General features: G+C 39.1%; 1 protein-coding gene across 1 annotated transcript in view; it reads right to left on the reverse strand.

The window, feature by feature from the left end:
- myo10l3 (myosin X, like 3) overlaps nt 1-23,044 on the reverse strand; it is a 67,847-nt gene that overhangs the window by 37,013 nt on the left and 7,790 nt on the right. Inside the window, exons 2-4 of the mRNA XM_008403966.3 lie at nt 13,619-13,717; nt 983-1,141; nt 10-197 (exon numbers count right to left, since the gene is read on the reverse strand). Of these exons, the coding sequence (XP_008402188.1) occupies nt 10-197; nt 983-1,141; nt 13,619-13,717 (446 nt within the window). The remainder of the gene's footprint in view (nt 1-9; nt 198-982; nt 1,142-13,618; nt 13,718-23,044) is intronic.

Raw genomic sequence — 23,044 nt, forward strand, 5'->3', positions numbered from 1 at the left:
CTCACTGACCTGATGAGAACACACTGACTGTCGTGTCTCTTCCACAGGCAGCGGTAGCACTCGTTGGCCACAGCAAAGATGTGAGGAGGCAGCTCCCCCATCTGGTGCTTGCTGTACAAGTCGACCGCAGTGGAGTCGTACAAACCTGCTATCTGTTGGTAAGGATTTACTGCTGCCAAAATCGAACCTATGTTGGTCTACAGGAAGGTGAAAGGAGAAAGCAGAAAGAAATTAATTACTGAAACACAACAGAATACTTATAGTGCAAGAGAAAATGCTCGGCATTTGGAAATTTTGCAGCTGCTAATACTTGGTCAATGCTTGTGCTTTAGTACCATTAACTTGCTCCATTAGCTCTGCAGATAACACTTCCTCTCATACGACTTCCAAAGTCGGTGAGACTTTTCAGCTACCCATTGTGGCCTAGTTTGTTAGGCTGCTAATATTTTAGGATCCACTGGTCCTGCTCTTCTAATGCGCTTTGGGGAAAGTGCTTCTTCAAAGTGTGTTTCTGGGTCATCATGCCACAATGCTGACATTCTGCAGGACATACTGGGTAGACGCTCTGAGATGAGATTACAAGATAGGATTTCCAAACAACAAAAAAATGAAAACGGACCATGTGATTATTTTTTTTATAAACTCTGCAGGGTTTCTGCAGAACCTCAGAGTTTGGCTGTAAAATCAGTCCTGGCATTTAGAGCAGATAAGACAAACAAACTAGGAATTCAGTTATAAATACCCCAATGACATATGAGCTACAAGCCTGAAGAGTAAAGATCTGAAAAAATGGGATTTATGCCCTTTAAGCGAGTTTGTGCAGTAACTTTCCATCGGTACAATTCAGTTTTTCATGTTGAATCGATTTGCAGAGTTAGATGGCCTCCTTCTTCCACCAGTGCATTTTATCCCAACTCAAATCCACATATATGCCTTCCCTCCTGATGTTAAAACACAAATGGGCTCACTGGTTGAAACTCACATAGATGTTGTCTTTCTGGTAGCGCAGAAAGAGGTTGTGCATGATGGCAGCTTCATGCAGCTCTGCCAGTGTGGACATGTCCTCGACTCCATTGATGCTGCTGGGATGCATCGGGTACACCGTGTCTCTGTTCAGCTCCTCTCTCGGTAGACAGATCACCTGCGTCGGCACATGAGCAAAAATGCATTTAGCATTAGAGAAAACAAGAAACTACTGCATATTGACAATGTTTACTGTTCAAACCATTGCAGCTACAAAAGCTGGCATTTCATGTTTGTTACCTCGGGTGTTAATCTATATTTTTCTTAATTTTAGACCTAAGAAGACACAGCACTGTGTGATCCAAATTCTTTTTACATTAACCTCAATTATTAACATATTTTGCCCAAAAATACAGAGAAATATAATTAAATACATATTGGAAAAAAAAAGTCCTTACTATTTCTGACAAAAAACAACAACAACAACAAAAACAACACACTGCTATGCTCAGTAGTCTGAAAAAGTGACCATAAATTACATCTAAAATGTAGCAAACTGTACAGTAAAATCCCATTAAGAACATGTTACACACAGGCATTTTATCTAGTTTCAATTCTACAAAACAAATTCAAACAAATGTAAACATAGACAACATATAATATAAACCAAAGTAAACGCTAGGACATTTTTATGCATCCATCTCTTTCAAACTACTATGCAAGTTTACCCATGTGTATTCAGAAAAAAAGAGAAAACAAAAAACTAATCCCCATCTCTGGATTTGTTGTTTTCCTCGGTTGACCTCTGAGTTGATGATTTCAGCGCCCCCGTGTGGTTGAATTCAGACCTCTCTGGTACATTAATCATATAAACCAGAAGCAGCTGATTGAAAAGACAGAGCTACTGAAAGATACATAACGTCTGCTCATCACTGACAGGTTTTATGCATAAATAATATGCTGCATAGTAGAACATGAACGTCTGCTGTGGAAGAGTCTCCAACACAGATTCAAAAACCATGCACCCTGATATTTAAGGTCTTCAACAGAATGGAGGGTTTTTGATTGCAAAATGGAAAATCCAACAAAACAGACCCAGGCAAGAACATGCAGGCTCCACACAGAAAAGGGTTGAACTGAGATTCAACCTTTTTGCTATTGTTCGGCTACAAACTAATATGAAATTGCACACCCTGTTAAGCAATGGATATCTTTGAGAAATTATGTCAGAGTTGAAGAAATACACCATCAGTGAGATTGATGCTGGTAGAAAAGTTGCAACGGTTAATCATTTTTCTGCTGTCACCTCCACATTCTTCCGCCCGTATCGATGACACGCCAATACACAAGCTCAAACAGGAATGACCGAAGTGAAATAAAGACAATGCATGTATAGCTTGTCTGTACCTGCTGACACAATTCACCTTTTATTCACCTTTTAGATTCCCCATTGAGTCTCTGTTAAGCAAATCTTATGTCATGTGACTGATGTAACATATCAACGTAGGTGGAGCAGTTAAATGAACTTTTTAAAGTGCGACGGATGAAGAACTGTGGGATTTCTTAGTGTCGCCACTGAATTCTCCACAAATTCAAAGAAACATCCACATCAACCAACAGCCATCCACAAAGAGTCTTGTGGACTTAGTGGCTAATGGCACTAATGTCCCAGAGATAAGATAAAAGGACAGACAGACCACGGCTGTGTTGGCCACTTGATGGGAAGATGGGTCCAGATCGATACTGATGGACTTGAGGCTGGGATTGTGGCGTCCCAGAGCATTACGGCAGGCTGTACTGGCATATCCAAGTGTCTCCCAATTGGGGGGGAGGCATTTCAGGGAACTGCTGAGTCAGCCAGCAAGGATAGGCTGCTGAAGAGCTGACGACGGTTTCAGTCAGTTGATTTACTCAAAGACAAAATGAATAGGTCTGGGCTTTAGCGATTATTCGGTAATTGATTAATTATATTTGAATTTGATTCAGGAAGACCACAAGTTAGCACAAGTATGCATCAAAACAGCTTTAACCACAAGGGGGAAGAAGAAAAAGTGGCAGTGGAAACATAATAAATTCAAGGCTTGTAAAATCAATATCATACACCAGACATGGAGCAGCTCATTTCCAGACAGCCAATAAATGCCTGGTATTGACTTCTGTTTATGCTTTTAATTGGCATTCATGACCAGAATAAGCTAAAAAAAAACAGTCCAGCTGCAGTTTGCTGCTTGAATAAGTACATACATTAAATTTACTAAAAAAAAAACACACACACATAACCACTTAGTGGTGCTAAAATCTTATTAAGGAGTAGGAAACAAAAGACTGAATTTAAAAAGACAAATAAAACAACTAAGGTATCAGATAAAATCATCAAAATAGTGCAAACATTAAGAAAAAAAAAACCTTTTCATGCTATTGTTATATATTCTTCTGCATTTCTTATTGACAAATTCAGAGTAGTTGGTATTAGCTGGTCGAAAAAGTAAGTTTTGTAAGACAGCAACATCTCTTCCTCAGCATGTTGCTATCCACTGATTGAAAACTGGCAAAAAGAAGACTTTTTCACTTTTTTCTCACTTACCAGGCAGATACATTTGTCTCTTTGTAAATGTTCTGAGTTGCAAAAGACACTCCATTTCCAGTCAGCATGTCTCCTGTAAGGCAGCTGACTGTAAGTTGGCTACTTAAGCAGATAGTCCATCCAATTATTCATCTGGATCTGATTATTTTATTTATTACTCAATAAAAACAAAATGACAAAGGGTTTCTGTGTAGTAAGCACTTGAGCACTGACAAATCTAAGTCAAGCCAAAATAGCTGTAGGCAGACAACTTTAAAACTGCAATGATTTGAATGTTACATTATCATCACCAACTGTTCTTAGTTTTATGCTTTGAATTAGAGCAATGATGTCAGTTTACATGTTTGTAAACTGACCTCAAATATTTCTGTAAATGTGTCAAATCTTCTACCAAAGGAGCAGATTAAAGCCATTGTTACAGGATAAAATATAGATATGCATGAATTTTTAAAAAGTTATTCAAAGTATCGTATTTTCTGCACTATAAGGTGCACCTAGAAACCTTCAATTTTCTCAAAAGCCAACAGTGCGCCTTATAATCCGGTGCGCCTTATAAATGGACCAATATTGAGCCACAACAGGTCTAGCAACTGCAACGGTAGCAACGGTAAGCAGTCGCCGACATCATTTTCACCCGTAGAAGAAGAAGCGCGCGGTGCATGCTGGGATAGTTGTCAGAACGCTGGTTTGTTAATGAAGTTTGACTGACCTATCTACCCATAGACATGAACACACGTATATGATGTCTATGTATCTACCGACCTACCTGATAGTCAAGTGTCTGCAGGTCATTTAGCACCGCGTTCTCCACCAACATGCTGTGCGCGAACGGAGAAGGGTGACCATCGTCCGGCCACGCCCCGGCCCAGTCACGGAAGGCTCTCCTCGCCGACCGGAATCGGACTGTTTTGTTGACATTCTTTATGACAACAACATGGCTTTAGACATGGTGCTTCGACTAGGGTTACCAAGGGACCAGCCCCTATACAGAGGGGGAAGAGAGACAGAGACTGCGGCGGCAGCGTGTCGGTTGGTCTGCGTTACCCAGAAAGCAGTTGGACACAATATCGCAACACGAACACCGTGAGTGAAACAATGACTGGGACAGCCTAGTATATAAAGTACTCGGGGACCATTTCTTTGTTATTCCACATCCACATTTGTAGAGTACGGAACAAATAGGTCACGTCTATTCTATGCGCCTTATTATGCGCATAGAATAGACGCTACATGAAACTATGAAAAAAGTTTTAAAATAAGCCATTCATTGAAGGTGCGCCTTATAGTGCAGAAAATTCGGTAATAAAAAATATAGGTCAATTGGAGAATGGACGTGAGCTGAAGAAAATTAATCACAACAAAATCAATATCGTGAGTTGCTCAATGTTTTTGTTATTAACACAGTTCAGTGATCTCCCACAATGAGATCACTGTGGGAGTGATCTCATTTATCCAGCATAAACTGGGAGATCTAGATCAGATCATGTCCATCCACAATCTGATCCAACTCCACACCCTCAAAAATGGCCCAGAATCACAGCAGAACCCAAGTGACTAATAAAAACAGATGCCTGGAAGAATAGCTGTAAAACAAAAACATGTTTCGATTTAATTGGGGTTTTTTTGCAAACCAAGGCTCATAAGACAAATAGATCTTAAGTGCTGCTATAAAAACCTACGTTCTTACATGACTTGGCATTGATAAAATATTAGTGTTGAAGTCTGATGATGAGGAATGATCTTTTCAACAAAAATTGAACAGAACAATTGCTGTGGCTAAAAGTAGCATTTACTGTATAACGGCATGTTCTGGTCATTTTAATATTTTGTCATTTCATAGTTTTGATCTCTTTTTAACCCGCCTCATGCAAAAAGATCTGTCTGCTATGAGGTGTTTCTTATGAACCACATGTCAAATTGTACTACCACTGGGTCGTTTTACACTTGCTTAGATCATTAAAAATATTTTCCATAATCTACTAGGAATCGAAGCATAGATTGAAGGAGTAAGGAATTATCTGACTCCAATAAACAACTATTAGTCGGTGCTCAGAGATGTTTTGGTTTGATGTGGAGTCGTGAGTTATTAAAGCAAAGGAAATGTTGTGAAACAATTTGGATAGAGTCAAAGAGACTTGGAGTGAAAAGTAACATGAACAGAGAACATGGTAGATAGACAGTGATGTATTTTCTGTTAACATTAACCGGATTCAGATATTAACTGGGATTGGTTCAGCAGCAGAAACCCGTGTGAGTTTCTTTTAATGCCTAAATCCTTCTGTTGCTCGTAAATGTAACCATTCACCAAAATCTCTCAATTCCTTATTTGAGAATGAAAATTATTTGCACATAAAACCATCTGCTTTTCTTTGGAAATATGTCGGATTTAATCATCATTATCCTGGGCTGCCTAAAAAAGGGAGCACAATTACATTGTTTTTATCCATTTATGTGGGAAGAAATTGCAACAGAACTAAGATTTTTAATTCGCTTCTTCTTAACCCAACACAGTATCAAACAAACCACATAGACTTGATGATACTTCCACTGTCTGTCAGCATTCCTTACAGTTCTCAAGTATAAAGTGGCATTGGGTTCACCAGCAGCAAAGATGAGGATAGAAAACGCTAACAGGCAAGAGTTTGCTCTTAGTTTCAGCTCAAGTTTCAGGAATAAGTAGTAGAGACTCAGATGACTCCTGAATATTTCTCTGCACGCACAACAACTTTGCTTATATATTAAACTTATTGCTTCATAAAACTAGCTGACAGGAAGACAAATGAACAGGAAACAACCATGAAGCCCACCAATGTTGTCTACTCCTTCACGGCACTCATAAGGGAGGAACAACAGCTTGTTAAAGTATACTCACCCCATGTGCTTGTTCACATTTTCTCCATTAAAACAAAACAACACTGACATTTTAATAGAATTGTATGCAATATTGCAAGACAAAGAGGTGCTTAATTGTGGAGTAGAAGGAAAATGACACACTGCTTTAAATTCTTTTTAAATGAAAATCTGAAAAGTGTGGCACACATATGTCAGTCCCCTTTACTATGATGCCTTCAGATAAAGTCTAGGGCATCCAATTGCCTTCGTAAAAAGGATCCACTTGTGTGTGAGTTAAGTTATATTTCCATTAAACTGTATTGAACATTTTGAGCAGACTTTTAAAATGTCACACAAAAAAAGAAAATGTGAATTAGGTATGTTTCAATCTACTGGTAGAAAATTTTAAATTGAAAAACTAAAGACTGGGAAAGCAATTTACTATTAAAATGAGCAATGACCCTTAATCTACAGCATGAGCCATGTAAAGTTTTAGATCAAAGCCTTTTCATGTGTAGGAATGGTCCAGTCAAAGTCCACACCTCAATCCCACCGAGAGTCAGTGGTACAACTTGTGGACTGATATTCTCAGAACCTGCTGATCTAATCTGACTGAGTCTGAGTAATTTCAAAAAACAAGAATGAACAGAAAGATGTGCAAAGCTGGTAGAGACAAACATCAAAAGACAAAATCATTGACTCCTGAGGGCTGAATGTAAATGCACACCACACTTTTCAGATTTTTATCTGTAATAATTTTTAAAAATATCTATTTGCTTTTAAGTTTATGTGTTGCTTTGTGTTAGTCTACCACATAAAATCCTGATAAAACACATTGGCAGCAGCAGTGGACGTGATAAAATGTAAAACAAGGTTCAAGACATTCAAATGACTTCCTTCTTTAGAAGAAAGAAGTCAGGCTAATGTTTGTAGTTAAAGTAGAATACTTTATAACCAGCTTTTATAAGAGACAGCACTTTGTGTGTGAAAATGTCTCTAGACCACAGTGCAAACCCCTAAAAAACGCCACTGTTCAGATTTCACAGTGCGACCCCTCAGGGACTGTTACATGTCCAAAACATCAGGGATAACATTCGTGGAAAGTCGAGCTGGAATTTCCAACATCAAAAGGGTTTCATTTTTCTCTGTTTTGCCTTAGAGGGGTCTTAGTTTCACTGTGGGTTACGGCCCAGTGAGATGGGTTGCTGAACTCAGTTACTGTAGATTGTTAATAGTTCTTCTTTATCTTAATACAGTTCACTGACAATATCTCATTTATTGAACAGGACGGGATCTTTTAAATTGTGATTTTCAACAAGCGAAAAATGTTTTGTTAGAACTATAATAACTAGTTCTACCAGCAGTTTACAAACAAATACATGTGCAACCCAAATCCAACTGTAAAAAAAAAAATAATTTAATTAGCTCTTTGAGAACTACCCACATGTCACAAGTTAGATGAGCGTTTGAAATCAGAGTTGGTGTAGTAGCAGCCAGAGATTGCTTCAGGCCATTTACAACTACATGTGATTTAGGATTGAGTGGTGGAGTTGTTTACTGCACCGTTCGATTCTTTCCAAACTGTGTTGACACTGGAAAGCTGGTAACCTCCGCTGCAGAGGACGTGGCTGCACACGTGACAGAAAATGACATGTTTGTAAAGTTAGGTGAAACTAACAGACTCGGAGGGGTTAGCTTGTGTTGATCAAAATTATGATTTAAATATTCAAAAACAAAGAGACAATTCTGTAAAAATGGAGAAAAATTCAGCATCTAATCATTTATGAACTGTGTATATATTTATTTCTAAATATATGGTAAATAAAAGGCTGCACAGTGGCACAGTTGGTAGAGCTGTTGCCTTGCAGCAAGAAGGTTCTGGGTTCGATTCCCAGCCCCGGTCTTTCTGCATGGAGTTTGCATGCTCTCCCTGTGCATGCATGGGTTTTCTCCAGGTACTCCGGTTTCCTCCCACAGTCCAAAAACATGAGGTTGTGTGTCTCTGTGTTGCCCTGCGACAGACTGGCAACCTGTCCAGGGTGCACCCAGCCTCTCACCTGGCACGCCAGCTGGAGATAGGCACCAGCAACCCTCCCAACCCCACTGAGGGACAAGGGTGTAAGAAAATGGATGGTAAATACATTTATTTATAAATAATAATTTCCTCTATTTTCTATTACCTTCAGCATCTATATTGTGCATTAACATCCTTTAGCAGTTTAGTCATCTTTTTTTGTTTGTTTTTGATAAACAATAAATAAGCAAAACATTTTAAGCTGTAGCACTACAGGTAACTAGAGGTAATTATAAAACGTATGCATGTTTGTTGTTACTGGTTTGATTTTTTTACAACATACACTTCCAGAACAAGTTAAAATGCAATAAACTGTGCAAAAATCTACAGCTGCGCCTCAATAAAAACAAAATTCTTGAAATTGGAGCTTCCAGTGCACTTAAACTTTTTTGGAGACAGTGATGTTTTTGTCCTTTTGTTCGCTCTCCTCTGAAGCCCCACCCTGCTGCTGCTGCTGCTTTGTTCACCCAGCCCCACTTAATATTCACACATACTGTAGGTGGAGTCAGGCTCTTCTGCTCAGACATGCTTCCTATAAATTCAGCCCTTTATGTGGGACACGTGGACAGACACAAACACTAACAAACACAGTCTTTCTTTCTTTGTCTTCCTTTTTGATTTTTAAAAGTGTTTTTGACTGCCCTCTGTCTTACAGTGAATCCATCTGCTGCAAAGGGAATCCCATCCAGACCCCGGAGGAAAATGAAAAGATGGAGGGAGTGTGTAAGAAACAAATAATGACGGTAAAAAAATACAATAAAAACTGCCACAGAAAACATTTTGTTTACATTTTTACCAACACGTTTAGAAAGACAGACGCAAGAAATAAGTTTGTCGCTTTAGTCATGAGTGGACATAAAGACTCAACAGAGTGATTAAGGCAGGGGGCCTTCAGTGATCCATTTTAACCACAAACTGTGTGCTAGAGGACTATGAAAAAAAATTAAAATTGAAAGCATACAAACATCTTTAATTGAGACCAAGTATGATGTAAATAACATATAATTAAAATTATAAACTGTTTTTGGACATGAAAAAGCAATTATTATTATTATTTAGGTGTAATCAAATTACGTAACTTTTATGAAAAAGCCTTTAAACGGGATAAAAAAGACATCACCTACAATACCTCTTTAGGCGACTCATTTGCTTTTTCTTTTCTTAACGCAAACTACTTTGAGAATAATACACATACTGTTAATCCAGCTGGGTAAGAGTCATAGTGCCATCCGGCCTCACTAGACATGCATGGTAACTGAAAGGGATTAGGTCTGTTTCTAAAGGCAGAGGCCTCTATCTTCACATTCACAAACCCCTTTGAGTTAACACTTGGGACAAAAAAAAAAAAGACCTCACCTCTGACATGGTTCAAGGAAGTTCCTCACTAATGTCTAGACATACTACAGTACACAATGTCAGGACTTTACTGAGAACATTGGTTCTATAGAACTCTGTTTGGTTCCCAAAGTGCTGATAAATCTCTGAAAAATGCCAGATCAGGAACAGAGGATCACATGAGGTCAGTGGAGGATCCTGAAGATGGAGACGAGCTGTTGTTCAGTCTTGCATTCCTCTCATTCTCGCTACAGAATCTTTTTACTTGGAAGCAGCAGGGGAGTCCATATGTTTGGCCTGATAACCAAAATGCTCTGCTCAGATGTTGCAATCACACGAGACATTCCAGTACCAGGTCAGATTCAAAAGTCCCTCCCCAAATCCCACTTCCTGTCACAGAAACATCAACATTAACCCACCGTTAAGAGTTTAGGGTCCTAACTCAGGGTTTTGAGATTCTTTTCTACTGCGCCCATTCACACTCCAGATATTTTCACCACTCACCAAATCATAAAGCATCCCAGAATGCCGCATGGATGAATAAGTTTGCTCTGGTTCTCTTAATCATTTTATATTCGAACCTGCCTGGATACCCAAGGCTGAGAATGCAGCACATTACCACAACTACTGTGCAATAACGTATTTACAGTACATGACTAACCAGCTTCCAAGCATGCATGCTTCAGTTTTTTTTACCAGCAGAGTGACAAACACAGATAATTTGTTTATGTGCAGCTGAGTGAGAATTTGAGCCACTTGAGATCAATGGGTTCGCCTCGTAAGAATAAAATAATAGCATCTTGTTCAGATATTCTCCACAACTAATGTTCACTCAAAGCATCTCACAGCAAGAGATTTCAGTAGTGAATTTAAAGTGCACAAAAGAAAGAGAGAGAGAGCGAGTATGTTGGGAGAAAAAGATGTGCTTGGTAATATGTTTTTTGTTTACAAAACACATATTACTTACTTAACATCATGTTAAGTATCTCTCATTATGGCCAGAAAAACGGCACAGATGGTGTCTCTTGTTTACATCAGCTCATTTGCCTGAACAAAACCACAGGAAATACAAAGTTAGAGTGTTTTACAAGTGACTGCAATTAAACATGTGTTCCAAATGAACAAGTTTTGCCTTCTGCGCAAAAAAAACTTTACCATATGTGAATGAGAGCAGCTGTTTTAGATAATCAGGCATTGTAAGCTACAGGTTATGTGATCAAGACCATTAGGGAAGAACAAAACAAACATAAAGTAGGCTATAAGTGTTGGATGATAATGTTATTAGTATACAAAATGGGTCCCCAGGTAGAGGTTTTTATTTTCCATTTAAAAGGAGGCCGTGATGGACCAGAGCTAGTGTTGAAGGTAGGCTATGCAAGACCTATGTCTGGATACTGCTGGGATTTTCAGATGTTGATTGCATCAAGTGTTTAGATGAGCCCACCTAGAACCCTTGAATCCCCTGTAGCTGTCATATGGAGCTGTGACTTTGGCAGGCTGTCAAAAATGATTGCAGTGAACAGGGTAAGTAGCTCACAATGCTATCCACATTTTTATTACTCTGTCAATGCATGTGTAGAAGTCTGCAGCCATGTGTTCTGCAGTAGAGTACTTCACACCTCCACTGAGGTTATTCCAAAAACAGTTCATTGTCAAGTTCATGAAAACGTCTACTCCAGTCTTGGACAAAAGATGTTTTGTTTTCTGGCAAATGGTGCTACCAGAGTCCTGTTTTTGGGTACCGATGCTCTCAGTAGCCATAAAGCAACAAGCTGGTGCAGTATGTGCCAGATCTAAGTCGTCTCGGAGCTACGATATAACCAAATATATAGTTGGGAGTACATAGTCAGAACTGATGTTTCCTGAGATCCACTCTTCTGTGATCTGTGTATTCAGAGTGAAATTCCTGTTCCTGTTTCCGGGCTAGATACCAAACCTTCCTCTTTATAGTACTGATCTATTGTTGTCCAGGATTAGCCCCAACGCTGGGATGTCACCCACAGGCTCGATGGCGGTCAAAAAGTCATTAACAACTTTGTTTGTGTCTCACTAAACAAACTGGAATGTGTTATTCAGGAAGTTCAGTGTCCAACTTTTGCCAGCGACCAGAAGGTTAACATCTTGGACTGAATAAACAAAACTCCCACGTGGTTATTAAAGCAAAATGTTGTGGTCGTTTTCTTTGAAGTAATATTTACGCACTGAACAAACAGAGATGGGTCAAAAAGTGGAAGATAATCAGACATTGTGTCAGTATTGGACGACAATGGAGAGGAAGTTGTTGAAGCTCAACACACCACAATTCCCTGGCATGGCATGAAGGTTAATGTTTAATAGCATGTTGAGGTAACAGTCTGGGTCAGTGACAGGCTGCATATTAATGTGATAGAGGAAAAGTATAGTGGGGTGCATTTAGTCTGTGAATTTCTTTTCTAAATATCCCTCCCAAAAATCAGGAATGTACTTCCCAAAGTTAGGAGTAAGACCCCACTTTGGGGCTCAAATCAGTACTTCAAAATATACTAATGTCAGCTGTTAATACGAGGGGGTACTCAAAAGTTTCCAGAATGACGCTGCTGAACGCGCAGTTTTCGTAATACATGATTCTGCCGCTAGTTATGTGTTCAACCACGCCTTCTCAATCAGTGTGCCAAGCGGCGGTGATGTGGAAGGTTTCGTCTACCCGCAGTGAATTTTCTTGGAAGAGGTGCTTTTTTTCAGCCGTTGTTTTTCTTCATGGAGAAGTTTTATGAGCAGCGCGCGGCTGTGAAGTTTTGCTTCGGGAAAAAAAGCGGTTGATCATCAATTGACATTTCACCATTTTTAAAGCGGGTGAACCACGAGTAAACTTGAGCTTGACACATCATCCTTGTAAGCGGTCTTCAACATTTGAACGGTTTCCGATGCTTTTTTCCCGTATTTCTTTTTATCTGAAGCGCCACTGAAAATGGATAAAAGTGAGGAGAAATTTCTGTGAATTTGTCACAGCATGAGCAAATTTCACTGATCTGAATAATTGTTTTTAGATAGTGGGTGGAGGGGGATGCATTTCTTGTGAACCAGTGCTATATAAATAACATTAACTGGACTAAACTGAACCCATTACTGCAAGAATATCTATGCCTGTAGTTGTATTTCCACACATTGGTTCTTGATACTTCAAACTTTCCCACCATTCATATTACTTTTTCTATCACTTTAGAAATAGTGAAAGAACCTTTAACTTACAGTCGGCTTAGGACAATTGTTAGCATCATGGCCATATGGTACTCCTGTGAACAAAATCCTGTGAACAGAAGTCATTTTAACCTGAATCTGAAAACTCGTAGACTATTATGCATTTAATTGCACTTTGCACAAAAAAAAAAAACCCAGCAAACTTGTTATTGACTTCTTCTGATTTGCAGCATCTGACATACAGACTTCTCTCTGTGAGTCTTCGTCTCAAACAGGATTTCCTCCAGACACAAAGACTGCTGCACACTGCCAGGCAGATAAGCTCAGCTCAATGACTTGTCAGTGGGACTTCATTCCTATCATTCTTACTTACTTACAAAAGGTGTTGATCGCACTGCAGAGCCATCAAATGAAACACATACAGTAAAACAATCAGCTCAGTAAGCACACATGCACAATGGGTAATTTCCTCCTCACATTATAACAAAACTGAGCGGAAATGGTTCATTCACACAATGCGTTGAAGCTCCAGCTTGGACGTTAAGGTGCATTTTTGCTTTGTGGTGGACTTGAAATAACTTCTTGCAAGCCATATTGCAAGTGGACCAGGTCATTAAGCAGCAAGATATGAAGAGGGAAAAAAATAATTTCACCTTCCCGTAGTCAGATGTGAGAACCAGGGACAAGTCATCAGAAGAGCTGACAGTGGAGGGAAGGAGCTGCTCCTTATGTCTCAGCCAGACGCGGGCTCCCTGAAACACAAAAAAACAACATAATATACTTAACATATACACACAGCGTCTGACCTTAAAGTTTTAGGGATTTTTGCATAAAATTATGTTAAGAATGATATCTTCTGATTGTATTTTTTTTATTCCCACACTTACACAGGACAAATCTGACACACCGAAGGGTGTTTAAGGAAAGATTTAGGTCACGTCAGACATTTTACTACAACTGCTAGGCTACGGCTTCGATTCATCCAAACTATCGTCAAAGAAGCTTCAAAGATTAAACCTTTGACTTACAGTTGGTTTATGAGGAAAATATAAGATTACAAGCCCCAAAGCAGCTATATTAGTAATAACCAGTAAAAATGAAATATATCTCCATTATTTCCTTTAAGAACACTTTGAACATTAAACTTACACATTTTTGCTAGTGTATTAAAGTAATCCTAGCTATTATTTACATTATAGTGAATAAATAAATTAACTGACAAAAATGAACAAAACAAATTAGTTTAATCAGAATCCATCTTGATTTGTGAATTGTCTTAGAGACAGAAATGAAATCCTACTTTTAAACTTTTTTCTGCACTCTATCTCATTTTTCAGGTTTTTACCTGCTCAACCTTTTCCTATCTATATTTCCCACATTAAACTTTCCACTGTAATATAGACGTGAAACATACTTAAGAGTTAATGTCTATGGACAATGTCAGTTTGGACTTAGTTTGTGCCATTTTACAGAGAAGAAATTGAATGTGTTGTGTCTAGATGTGGAAAGCTGGTTCAGACACACCGTAAAACTCTATATATATATATATATATATATATATATATATATATATATATATATATATATATTTATATATACTGGAAACAAAGTGCCAAAATAATCCATATTAAAATGTTTTTTTTTTTTCAAATGGTCAAGGAATTGACAGAATGTGAAAGAAAAGTCAGCATTTAAAGTCTAAACAAACAAAATTTCCATAAATCCTGAAAATATGTTGCCCAAGTCAGATTTAGAAGATCACAGACTCCGTGGAATTAGAGTGCAGAATGCAGTATCATTTTATGAGTACGGTTTTAGCTGAACACCTATGTCAGAGTCGGACCCCCCTCACAAAAAGCTCATCTCTAAACCAACCATCAATCGTCAGAAGTGCTGCCGATGAGGCGGTCGGGGGAGCGTAAATGAATTGTGTGTCCGACAGAGCATAAAATCTGAAAAGATCAATATGCATGGATTCCACTAGGAAACCTTAGACGAGGTCACCACTTCCAGACATCAATCCTCATTAACAATTAACAACAGGCTGCCATGGCAGCGTACAGTCTCATCCATGGAGCGTATGAGAGGAACTATCAGGACGGTCTTGCGTGATACGATTTGATGCTTTAGGAACGATTGCTGCTTGTGGAGTTATTCTGTTACAAAATCCAATAAATATATTTCCTTAACAGTTCAAAGAGAAGTTTGATCTTGCATCTTTGTTTGACACTTAAAACTTAGTCCTGCTCTTTAGACAAAGCACTGATGTTTTCATGCCGCCCTCTTCCATCAAGCCTTCTTTTTGTTTTTGCTTACATCCGGCTAATGAAGCAGAGCTAAAAGTGGCCATCAGGCCTCAGGGGATGGCAGCCAGTGGGATGAAGAGGGTCCTATAAATTAAGAGGCGGGTGAGGTGGGGGGGAAAAGGAAGGGTGTGGGCAGCTGATAATGTCCCTCCTCCTATTGTGTTGAAAAGGAGACAAACACATGTGTAATGGAGGTGCTCCGCAACACGTGGCCTCACAGTGACACAAAAGTTCAGTTATTTCATTACATGATTAGTGAGCTCCACATTGGGGGGGCGACAGTGTCGGCCTGGTACCATCTCACTGTGCAAGGGTGGAACCTTTAAAAGCTGCTTCACGTGAGACAAGCGAGGGGATTAATCGAGCTCCCTGCGAGGATTTGAAGTAAATCTTTTGCTGTTATATAACTGTGGAGAGGAGGAGTTTAAAGCCTTAAATTGTTTAACTTTCCATCCTGCTCAGGTTCTTTGTGTCAGTTATTCTGGTTACAAAGAGGCAAAAGATGAAAATATGTTGTAACACTGAAGATCACAAGACAAGCAGGCAACAACCGTGGGCAAGTGGTAACTTGGAAAGCTTTGGGATGGCTCATGGATTTGTGCTTTCCCGCTCAGCAAATCCAGTGTTGCATCAGTAGAAAATTTCAATCATGCAGACATTTGGGGGCGGGGGGGAAAGTGTGGGTTTTAGGCGGCTCAGTTGCTGAGACAGACCCAGATGTTCTCCGTTCATCTGGAGTTTGTTTTTCCTGCTACATCTCATAAATACTTTCAAAATTCATTCATGACAGGAACAGTTGTCAAGTCTGCAAGCGGTATGTCTTCTTGAGAAAATAATTAGGACCGAGGTGCAAATTATTTTTCATTCAGTGCCTTCCAAAGAATCGATGTCCATTGTTTTTACGCTACAGCCTTTATTTTTGTGTCACACAGAAATGAATAATGGTGAAAAGATCTGAAAAGTCAGGTGCGCAAAGTGACGTAGGACCACATTTTATTACACATACAGCTTCAAGCCTTTTAGGTTATTTTGCCACTAGATTTGCACAGGTAGAGACTGAAAATTTAGCAAACTTTTCTTATCAAAACTTGGTCAGAGCGTCTGAACAATTTAAACCTTGCCACAGATTTTCAATTGATTGACTGGACCTGGATTGGACCATTCTAACACACCAGCGTACTTTGGCTGTATTGTTGTACTATCAACAATGTCATCAATAGAAAAGCTTCAGTATGAGTGTGTGTTCAGGATGAATAATGTTTCACTAAACATTATTGAAAACTTGAATCTTTTTTGCTGCATTTCAACAGAGATTTTCACTTCAAAATGTTCAGGTCACATAACATTGATCAAAACTAAAAAATAATAATCTTAAATCTTGGTTGAGTCTTAAGTCTGTTGCAGCTTCTAACAAGATATTTAATCAGAATAATTTAAGATAGATTTAAATATTTTCAAGTAACTTAAGTAACACTTTTTGGGGTTTTTGTCCATCTATCTGTCTTTGTATCTCTGAATGTGTGTATAAGGAGTCTGAGAAAGGAGGGTATAAAGTATAAAGTCAAGACAAATTCTCTCAGCAATAGCAACAGATGGTCCAAACAAAACTTGCCCCCGCACTCGTCTCTCCATCCTCAGGGGCTCCGTCACTAAGTCGGGACAAAGGCTGCTTCGTCTAACCCCGCGTTCGGAAGTTACCCAGGCGGAAATATCTCAAACAAAGGCCAGCTGGGACACAAAGGGGGCACGGGTATCAGCTTGTGTTTTAAAGTCCCCAAGACTTGAATTACCTGCTGCTGATGCTGCATGGCCAACCACTCTATAAAACAGTGAACCGGCAACTTCTTGCGTGATAATCCCTGGAAAGTACAGCGCAGATTTGATAATGAACCAATTGCCTCTGGGTTTAATTACAGGGCGTCATTTGACTTCACGTCTGTGTTTCTTCTAACCAGATGTTTTTAATGGCTGTATTAGTTCTAAGATGAACTGCTGCCACTTCACTTTCAGCTGAACCTCGTCACAGATTTCTGATGCTGTGTGTGTCACCGACCACGTGCAGCAGCAGCAGCGCTGAGGCTGACCCAGTGACAACAGTAACTCGGTCCGCCGCCAACAGGCCTCGCAGAAACGTCCCATCGTGCTTTCTGACACAGAAACCACTCTGCCTGAAAGACGTGATGCCGCAGGTCACGGCTTGAGTTTCCACGGCTTGTATGATGACATCCAGCTCAGAGATTTTCTAATGAACGCCACTTAAATATTTAAGGACATACACAGCACAAGGTGCTACTGCTCTTTCGCTCTCTATTCTTGTCTATCCTTCTCTCTCTCTTTTCTCTCTCTCTCTCTGCCTGCCATGGCATGAGTTCAGACAGTATCAGGTGATCAGATGAGCCGCAACAAAGGAAAGCTAATTAACTGAACCTGAGTTGGACATGCTTGAACAATTAGTTATGACAGGCTAATTTCTTGGATCAGAGTGTGGATTCAGGGAAGTGATGAATGAGTCCCCTGTTTAGTGAACACCATTCAGCAGCTGTGGTGCTGCAGGGTGAAGCCTGAGTGCACACAGCTGGTTTCCTGAAAAGTATTTTAATTGTAGTGCTTAGATGCGGAGGATCTGCTTCAAATGTATCTTTCAGGGATATTTGTGTGCTTTTTTTTTTTTCTGATACTGAAGAGAAAAAAAATGTTAATCATGCAGCACTCCTTTCTATTGAACGGGTCTAATTCACAGCAGTTCTAGACACGCCCTTTTCGAGGTCTAGATCCATAGCCTTCTGATCCTAAATTACAATTTATTACACATTTAAAAGTAGCCTTAGCTACTTGGACATTTAAAAGCCCAACTTGAGACAAGAGCTCTGTGTACAGTGTGCATGTATTGGAACTACTTGGACACTGCGTCATAGTATTTTTGACATCCTATTATTTCTAAATCTAATTCCAATGTATTGCATCATACACTTAAAATATATAACACATGCGGTGTGATGGGGGTTGCAAACCGAATTCTCAAACCAAAACCTTTTTGATCGTCTCAACATCATGTATGTTCTAACAAACATACATGAAAATTTGGCAATTCAATCTAACTATTTCTAAAATAATTTATTTGAAATTCATTGATTTTATTTCTCCCGTAACCTTCGGACAGAGTCAGTGTTGACATTTTATGGTGGAGTAGAATATTTCTAGGACTGGTTACCAAAAGCAACCAAAAAATAAGAAGGTAAAAAAAATTATGTAGATAGTGATACAGCCTCATTTTTAACTTTCAAAAGCCAATCAAAGAGATTCAGTCTAATATGTGACTATCTTTCTTTTAACAGCAACTAGCTGTATTGCAGAGAGGATGCTCACACTGCAAGTCCCAGACAAAATATTCTGGTTGCTTTGTTACAAAGAGAAACATTCAAAGCCCATGTCCCTTTACAAACCCTCCATTAGCATGGCTGATCAGGAAGTAGACAAGCCTCCCAGTGACCATTCACACCTGTCCAGAGAGATTAGACCACAGTTACCCACTTCACATCTTTAACGATGTTGCCACGTCACAGAGTGGGCTGCCAGCAGAGCAACAAATCATCGGGTCAACTAATGTTTCTGTTGCATCACATACACACAATCAGTTCAGAGAACCGTTCAAATTTATCTGAGTCACTTTATTTTTGAGTTATTTAAGCTACAAACTCTTTAGAAGTTTGACTGTTTCACTCAAAAGAGCAAGAAAATTTTAATTAAAAAAATCATACTTTAAACAGATCAACATCACCGCACAGATACTAACAAACTACCAGCACATTTAAACAGCTCACTTCCATTCACCTTTACCTTGCACACTCTCTGCTTCATAAAAGTTCATTTAAAGTCCAAACATAGAGAGATTATGTGCTTTTGTGGGTCACTTTCTACCATGGTGACCTGGTTTAAGCAACTCCTAAAAGGATAAAGATAAACTGCACAACTAGGAACCTGAACTCAGTGGTGCTGCTATTGGAGATGGCCTACTTTAGCTGGTCTCACAATTCATTCACATATTGTCTACACTCACTTGTTCACGCATGAAACTCAGATTAAGCTATTTTCTCAGAAGAGTGGAAGTTGATGGCTGCGGGCAGGAAGGAACTCCAATAGCAGTTTGTTTTACAGTGGTTCTAAAAAAAGCCTCTGACTGAAGATACTGTAGTTGTATTACAATCGCGTGATTGTTTTCTTGATCTTGTGAAGAATCGTTATTTGCATAGTAATTTCCAGATGTGGAAATTCATTAAAATCAATGTGGGTGACATTAATCAATATTAATTTCTTAATTAATCATTTTAATTAAGAAATTCAAATGATTGAAAATATTCAATAAATTTTAACTGCATCATATACTGATTTTAAAAACATATCAGTATATCTCGAGTGGGTTTGATGTTGGACATCAAACCCAATCAATATATATATATATATACATACATAAATAGTCCAACATACTACTGCTAGTTTTTAAATTTATTTTTAACTAAGTATATATATATATATATATATATATATATATATATATATATATATATATATATATATATATATATATATATATATATATATATATATATATATGTTATAGCTGCATTTCATATTGCTCCTATTTACGTGTTATAGTCAGATGAATAAACATATGCTATATTCTGAATCAAACATTAAAGACAAACTAAATTTAAAAAAATTGAAAAACACATTATGCACCCATCCTTCAGGGCAAGTTTGAAACATGAATTGGGAGAAAATGCATATAAATCATTGAGAGCTTTCAGGATGAACTGGAGAAACAAATTCAGCTCACTGTCAGCTCAGTGGGAGTAAGTTTGAGAGAGAAATCTGATCCTTTTACAAAAGTATAAACCAAACTTCATTACACTGATGGCTGCACATTAGCGTGTGAAGTCATCAGTGTGTGTATGTGTGTAGAGAAGTGTATGTGTGTGCTGTGGTGGTGTGGAGCCACACACCAACTCTGTTAAAGAGAAGGGAGGTTCTCGCAAAATGAGGTTGAGAACCACAAGGAAGAAGATTTACAGGACAGTTCTTTAAATGGTTTGCAAATTTGCTATTTGTTTTGCTCCCAATTCTCCATTTTTAAAAAAAAAGCACACACACGACTATTTTCTGAGTTGGAGAGGCATACAGAAAAAATATATATTTTCAATTTTTTGCTTTATGTGTATGTATGTTTTAAATTGGAAACAAGAGCAGGGAGAATAATGAAGGGATAGTAAGGGCATCTCCTGAATGATGTGAGAGTGGAACGAGCAGAAATGTGCCAAGTAGCTGGTGAGATTAATTAAGCAGGCTGAATTAGGCTAAGAGGGGAATCTGGGCAAAGGTCCCACTGGATTTAGGCTCTCCAGTAGGTTGAGAGCTATATGTTCTACAAAAAGCAAAACCTCAGTGGGTTTCATTGACATCACAAAAATACGAGCTCTTCCGCTAACTTTAAATAATTAGGCACCGTTCTCAAACGTGCCGATTATCCTTTAGAATTTCTCGTTTTGTTGTTTCCGTCCCGTCTGCCTCCTGAACGCGACACAGCCAGCGCGTCTGAGCCAGAACGTCAAAGTGGAGGGGGTGGGGGATGTCGGTGACAGAGGCGGAACATCAGATGATTAAAGGCAACCTCTAACATCTGTGCAGGGAGGACGTATGAATTAATAATAGAGTGAGCAGCTGATCAGAAAATTTGCTAATGGAATAGGAGGAGTCCCCATGGGGAACAGGGCTTTCCCCAGTTTGTGTCTGGGAGAAAAATCCTCAATTGCTTCTCATACTGCGGCGCAGCTCGAGGCCCCACGCTGAGGAGGCTGTAAACATGTTTAGAGGAGGACTGCCTGGAGGCAGCTGCTGTTCTTATTTAACGCTGACACAAACTGATGGGCGCAAACTGTTTTTGTTTCGACAGAAGGGCAGAAACCTATTAACAAAAGCGTCACATGCTGGAAGACAATCAAACACATTCAGCAGCCTTTTTTTCTCATCTGTATTTAGATTACATTAGATGTCTGTCTCTGCATGTGTGTGTGTGCGTGTGTGTGCATGTGACAGTCAGTGAGCAGACCCACCCCGTCTGCAGAGGGCGAAAGGCGTTAAAATGCTCCACCCCCATCATCATCCGACGGAGCTAATCTACTGTGTTGTTAATAAGTCTATTGAAGATCATTTGCATGACAAACCACGTCTTTAGGAGCATGACAGAAATAAGTGGAGCACTTAACTCCCTGCCAGGCTCCCGACTCGAGGTTCTGTTATCGTTTGTGAACATACTGTATATTTATCCTACACGGATCAGAACGCTAAACTGTATTTATGTATAACAGAGAGGTCGCCAGGGATGAGTAAAACGGCCAGAAATTATGCGATTATTATTCATCCGAGTGGATATTCAGCTAAGCTTTGTGAGATCACCGTATCTACAGAGCCACCTGGCTGACCCCCCTTCCTGTCTGTCTTCTGCATGTCTGACCTCTCCTGGAACCACCTGACTTTTATAGAGGGGTCACACAGCAGGGATCCTGGGGGTATCCCAGGAATGCCGCTCAGTCAGAACTGTCAGGGACTTCGGGTGTGTTAGCTTGACTGTGGGAGACATTTTAGGCACGATCAGTGGGACAGTGGGAGGCAGCAGCGACTCCATAATGGGATGTTATTCTGTCTACGACATGTCTATGACTAAAGTGGTGCTGTTGTTTATTTTTAAGTATAATGTGCTTTCCAAATTGACTGATTAAACAACTCATCTATTATAAGTTAGCTTGTTGAATACATACATATCAATTGCCTTGCAACAATGTTTGCATTTGGTCATATTACAACTACCACCTTCAACGTATTTCTAAGGGATTTCATCTCAAAGACCAACACATAGTTCGCCATATTTGTGAAGTTGGTGGAAATTTTCCAAATTCCATTACAATAAAATCATTTTGTAGAATCTCATTCACTGTGATTACAGCGGCAACTTTAACCGGGTATGTCAGTGAGTTTTCAAAGGCCTGGACATTAATCAGAATAAAAATCTAGACTTTCATTCCTGAAAAAAAAAAGCCCACGTTTTCTCACTTTGGAAGGAGAGCAATCATTTGTCTCACATTCTCAATTGGTTCTACTTCTGGACTTTAACTGGACCATTGTAACACAATGAGCATTCCTTTATCCAAACAGTTCTATTCTATCTGGACGGTGAACATCATTCTAGTCTCAAGACATTTACAAATATTTCGTTCCAGGTTTGCCATGTATTTATCTCGACTCATCATCCATCAGCTCTGATGAAGAAACACATTCCCGCAGCATGAAGCTGCCACCACAATTAAAGACATTTCATCTAATGGGTATATATTAATTATAACATTGATCATTTTGTTTCAAATGCAGAAAAGCTGGAGGATCAAAAAACATAAAGGAGACATTTCAATTGCTCAATGTGTAGGGATAAAATGTGCCTTTCAGCATGTGAGTGTGAAACATGCAATTATCACCTGTAATGTTTTCCTAAGCAGGGAACGATTCGTTCCTAATGGATGATGTTGCAGTGAAACGAAAAGGGAAACTTGGAGTGCACAGACAGACGAGATATTCACTCAAGCACTGTGTTAGTGGTTCACTTTAAATTACAATGTAGACTTTAATAATTTAACAAGCTGAAAGGAAACACAAACAAGCTGCCAGTTCATGCATTAGTCCAAGTACCCGGCCATAGATGTGTCTCTTTGTTACTTTATCATGATT

Source organism: Poecilia reticulata, chromosome 2 (assembly GCF_904066995.2).
Source record: "Poecilia reticulata chromosome 2, P_reticulata-male-v2, whole genome shotgun sequence".
NCBI classification, from domain to species: domain Eukaryota; kingdom Metazoa; phylum Chordata; class Actinopteri; order Cyprinodontiformes; family Poeciliidae; genus Poecilia; species Poecilia reticulata.